Source organism: Lactuca sativa, chromosome 3, assembly GCF_002870075.4.
Source record: "Lactuca sativa cultivar Salinas chromosome 3, Lsat_Salinas_v11, whole genome shotgun sequence".
Lineage (NCBI taxonomy): Eukaryota > Viridiplantae > Streptophyta > Magnoliopsida > Asterales > Asteraceae > Lactuca > Lactuca sativa.
Window position 1 is genome coordinate 47,180,734 of NC_056625.2, and position 4,848 is coordinate 47,185,581.

General features: G+C 33.5%; 1 protein-coding gene across 1 annotated transcript; it reads left to right on the forward strand.

Annotated features, from left to right (window-relative positions):
- On the forward strand, window positions 1-2,799 carry LOC111884442 (transcription initiation factor TFIID subunit 15). The gene is made up of 8 exons (XM_023880766.2): window positions 1-158; window positions 658-828; window positions 949-1,322; window positions 1,447-1,638; window positions 1,898-1,981; window positions 2,065-2,146; window positions 2,217-2,343; window positions 2,477-2,799. Exons 2-8 carry the CDS (start codon window positions 709-711, stop codon window positions 2,680-2,682), a joined length of 1,185 nt encoding a protein of 394 aa, XP_023736534.1. The 5' UTR covers window positions 1-158; window positions 658-708; the 3' UTR covers window positions 2,683-2,799.
- Window positions 2,800-4,848: the final 2,049 nt, after the last annotated feature.

Consider the following 4,848-nt stretch of genomic DNA (forward strand, 5'->3'; position numbering starts at 1 on the left):
AAAAAATCCGAAAATAGCTCTGTTCTGGGCTCGTCTCTCATAATCAAACAATCAAACAAAGAAAATAATTACTCTCTGTATAATACGGCGCCCTACACCCCTACTCATCGACATCGTTTCTCCGATCTCATCTTATCGACTCTCGCCGTTTGTCTCCGGTAAGCAGACATATTCTGGTCTATATCTCTCTCATCTTTCTTGTTCGAATTCTAGTCAATCTTCTTTTTTCCATCTTGGTATCCCGCAAAAACCGAAAACAAAATTAGGGTTTTAACATATTTAGTATATGAAATGTTTGATTTTTTTTGGTTTATCGTTGTCAATTTTATATCCGGTCATCCGAAGGATAGCTCATGTTGTATGCAAGGTAGGACTTAGGAGGGTTCCCGCAGATGTTTTCCTTGATTGCTTAAATTAATCCAACTGCGTATGGGACCAACATTTGAGTTTTTCCTTGCTTAAGTACTCCTTTGGTTCAACTAAAAATTGTATGGCATATATAATGAAGGATGGAAGTGATGTTAAAAGTCTTGTCCCTGATTGCTGTAGACTTGCAAAATGTAATACGTTTTCACAAGTAGAGGTCTAAGATTGATCACATATTCACATTGATACTTTTTTTAAAATAGCACCTTACACTTTTGTGACCTTTTGTAGTGCTTGATGTTGGTTATATAAGTTGAAGATTTTTCGTGAGATAGGAGCACAATGGCAAACTACTCAGCAAAGGGAGCCCCTTCAAATGGATCTGTATATGTTTGTAATTTGCCTCCTGGGACTGATGACGATATGTTAGCCGAGCTCTTTGGCACTATTGGCTTGCTAAAGGTATGAGTTCTAATAAAGGTATTTCTTTACCTGCATATTTTCTCCCATTGTCACATGATATCTTATTACATATTTCAATTTTCATGACTCCATTTTTTCTTTATTATTTTCTTTTGATAGAAAGATAAAAGAACAGGTCGACCAAAAATATGGTTATATCGTGACAAAATAACAAACGAGCCTAAAGGAGATGCTACAGTGACATATGAAGATCCATACGCTGCACAAGCTGCTGTAGAATGGTTCAACAATAAAGAATTCCATGGAAGCATCATTGAAGTTTTAATGGCAGAATCAAAAAATTCCAATAACTTAGTCACACCAGTTATTGAACCAAGTTTGGTGGTTGGTGATGTTATTGGCCTTGATGAAAGTGGTGGAGACATGACTGAAGGTGGCGGAAGGGGTAGAGGTCGTGGTGGTGGTGGTGATGGTTCAAATGCTCCACCAAAGGCATGGCAACAAGATGGGGACTGGATGTGTCCGAATACAAGGTCTGTGATATGACATTGGTGAGCAGCTCTTTCTGGCTATATTTTTTAAATAATTCTGATATTTTTAACAAGTTATGCTTTTTTTAAACTCTTTTTTATGTGATATATATATTTTGGTAAACAGTTGTTCGAATGTGAACTTTGCGTTTCGTGGTGTATGCAACCGTTGTGGTAGTGCAAGACCCGCCGGAGCTTCAGGCGGCGGTGGAGGGGCGGCAGGCCGGGGTAGGGGCCGCGGTGGCCCTGATGCTGGTGGCGGCCGTGGTGTTGGTGGTCCCACCGGTCTTTTTGGTCCTAATGATTGGCCTTGTCCAATGTAAGTGCATAACAAGTAAACTGTTATATATATCTTTGAATAAATTACATTTTTGGTCCCCGAGTGTAGCTGAGTTTTGCAATTTTGGTTCCAAATAGTCATTTTACACATTACAGTGACCAAAAACCTCAAACAAGAACAATAGTTGAAAAATCAGTTATACTGAAGGACCAAAAATGTAATTTACTCTTCTATTTTTTTTTTACCTTTGATTAACATTTTTGAGACAGCTTCTTATGGTTAAATTGGTTTTGTGAAGGTGTGGTAACATCAACTGGGCAAAGCGTTTGAAATGCAACATCTGCAACACAAACAAACCCGGTGTTAGTGAAGGGGGTGTGAGGTATTTTCATGGGGTGTTTATTCCTTTAATTTATATATTTTTAGTCACAAAAAATGTTGATGAAAATTATATGATGTATGCAGAGGAGGACGTGCTGGTGGGTACAAAGAACTTGATGAAGAAGAGCTAGAAGAAACAAAAAGGCGCAGGAGGGAAGCCGAAGAAGTAAGATGAGATCAATTTCTTTAAATTTACAATCAGTAATTATTTAATATTTATATATATACGATTACAGGATGATGGTGAGATGTATGATGAATTTGGAAACCTGAAGAAGAAATTTCGTGTGAAAGCACATCAAGCTGAAGTTGGTCAGGTGTTGCCTGGAACTGGACGTGCAGGGTGGGAGGTTGAGGAGCTAGGTACTACTTCTTTTGTCATTTCGAATGCTAGAAATAGCAACATACTTTCTTCTTGCTACCTATAGAGGCAAAAAGTAATATAAGTAAAAAGAGTAAAGTAGGTTGGTATTAATTGTTTGTGTATTGCTTTCAGGTATGAGTGATAGAGAAAAGAGAGAAAGAAGCAGAGATAGAGGAAGGGAGAGGGAGAGAGAAAGGGAAAGGGAAAGGGAAAGGGAGGAAAGTATTAGGAGAAGGAGCAGAAGCCGAGAGAGGGATAGGGGAAGGGAAAGGGAAAGAGATTATGATAGAGACAGAGAATACAATCAAAGGGACCAACGTCACAGGTATCATCATTGATTATTAATGAATGTAAGTTTGTTTGTGTTTTTTAAGGTTGTTGGGATAATGTTAACTACACTCTTGTATCCTGCTACTCCTTCATTGGACAATGTTGATTGGATTGTTTTTTGCAAACGGTTATGACTTGAATCCTTTTCTGTTAAATTCCTATTCTGAATCCTTATTTGTTTATGGGTAAAATACACAAAATCACATCCTTACAATGTGAAGAAGTAAGTGCTCTTCTTGTATCCTTTTAGTTTTGTTAAATCACCAAAGGTGGTACAATGGGTTTGTTAAAGGGATAAGTTGAGTATTTGGTGTATACAATGCTGAGTAAGATCTGTTTTTTAGGTAAAACATATTAATACTTTGTTATTTTTAAATGAAAAAAGGTAGAGCATGCAATGGGTCGACCTGTGTTGGGTTCGGGTTCGGGTTCAACCCATTTATTAATTGGGTTGAAGATTTCAACCCAACCCAACTTTTTTATTTAAATGGGTAGATATTTCTAACATAACACAACTTTTCAGATACATGGGTTGTCGTCATGTTGATCTATTTTTGTAAGTTCCAACCCAACTTATTAATTAAATAGGTTAAATTTGGGTTAACTACTTTAAAATAAAAAAGTAAATAAATTAACTAAAGATTACACCATTTATAAATTAGTTCAAAATTTAAATAAACTTTTAAAGTATAATAAAAGCACAATACCAATTCATAAAAACAAAAGAATTGTTTAAATAACAGTAGAGATGTGTAGGTTTGGAATGATTTTGGAGAGTGATTAATGTTGTTCGTGAAAAAAAAAAGGAATTAGGGTTGCATTTTTTAAAACATTAATAATACAAAATTGTAATTTATAAATTAATACTTAGATTAATATGTTGTAATATTTGAATAATTGTTAAATTAAATATATATTAAAATTAAATGGGTTGGTGAGTTGAAAACAGGTTGACAACATTTATCCAACCCAACCTATTTAATTAAATGGGTCAGGTGGATTGACCCATTTATCCTAAATGGGTTGAAAGTCTTAATCCAACTTAAATTAATTTTGGATTGGGTCCGAGCTGGATTGGTGGGTTGGATGGGTTGGATTCAAGCTAGATTGGTTGGTTGGATCGATTTTGTACGTATTATAAAAAGTTATAAATTTATGTATGTGTGTGTATGGGGCGGTTTGGTTCGGTTATTGGTCAAAACTAAACCATAACCATTACAATTGGTTAATATATTTCAATAACCATTGGGTAGCGGTCAATATTGGTTTTGGTTAACGGTTTTAGTTGGTTGATGATTATGATTAATGGTTAATATCGGTTAACCATAATGGTCCGAGATGACAAAAAAATAAAATAGTTTTCTACAAAAATTGAAAACATAAAGTCCATTGTTATAAAAAGTAAATGATAATGTATATAATTGTATTGATAGAAGATTACTTATCATATCTAATTCTAGATAATTTCTCTTTAAATTTTCAATTCTTAATATAATTAAATATAATATACTCAATTCTCTCATATTTATTGTCTATTTTTGACTTTTGAAGTCTTTATTTTTCAGCTTTGACCTTAAATATTATTATTTTTGCTATAAATTACTTTAAAACACAATTTATTCATATATTTTGCATCAACTATTATATATCAAAAACAAAAATATTTAAGATCAAAATTGAAGATAAAAAACTTCAAAATCAAAAGTTGACAATAAATATAGAACGAAGAAGTATTTAATATTATATTATACTAAAAATATTTATTAATATTATTGGTTCGGTTCGGTTAATAGTGGTTCGGTTTTAGATGAAAACCATATATATTCGGTTAATTAAAATTAGAAACCGCACCATATCTTTTAGTAATGGTTTGGTTAAAATGGTTCGATTATATTAGGTAATTTGGTTATGGTTCGGATTTTTGGTTAATATGCTCACTTAAATTTATGATAACATTCACTTTGTGTTGAGAATTATAGTATGTTGGAAATAATTGTGCTTTTGTTCACCCATCATACTACTAAGTGAAAGGAGGTTTATTGGAATTCGTATCCACTATCAACCGCGGACTAACATGTATTTGTGTCGATGTCAAATTTCATAAAAGATTGATTAATTAGTTTGAAAAATATTTGGGAAATTGGAGAGATTGATACTAAAAAAATATTTTGGAG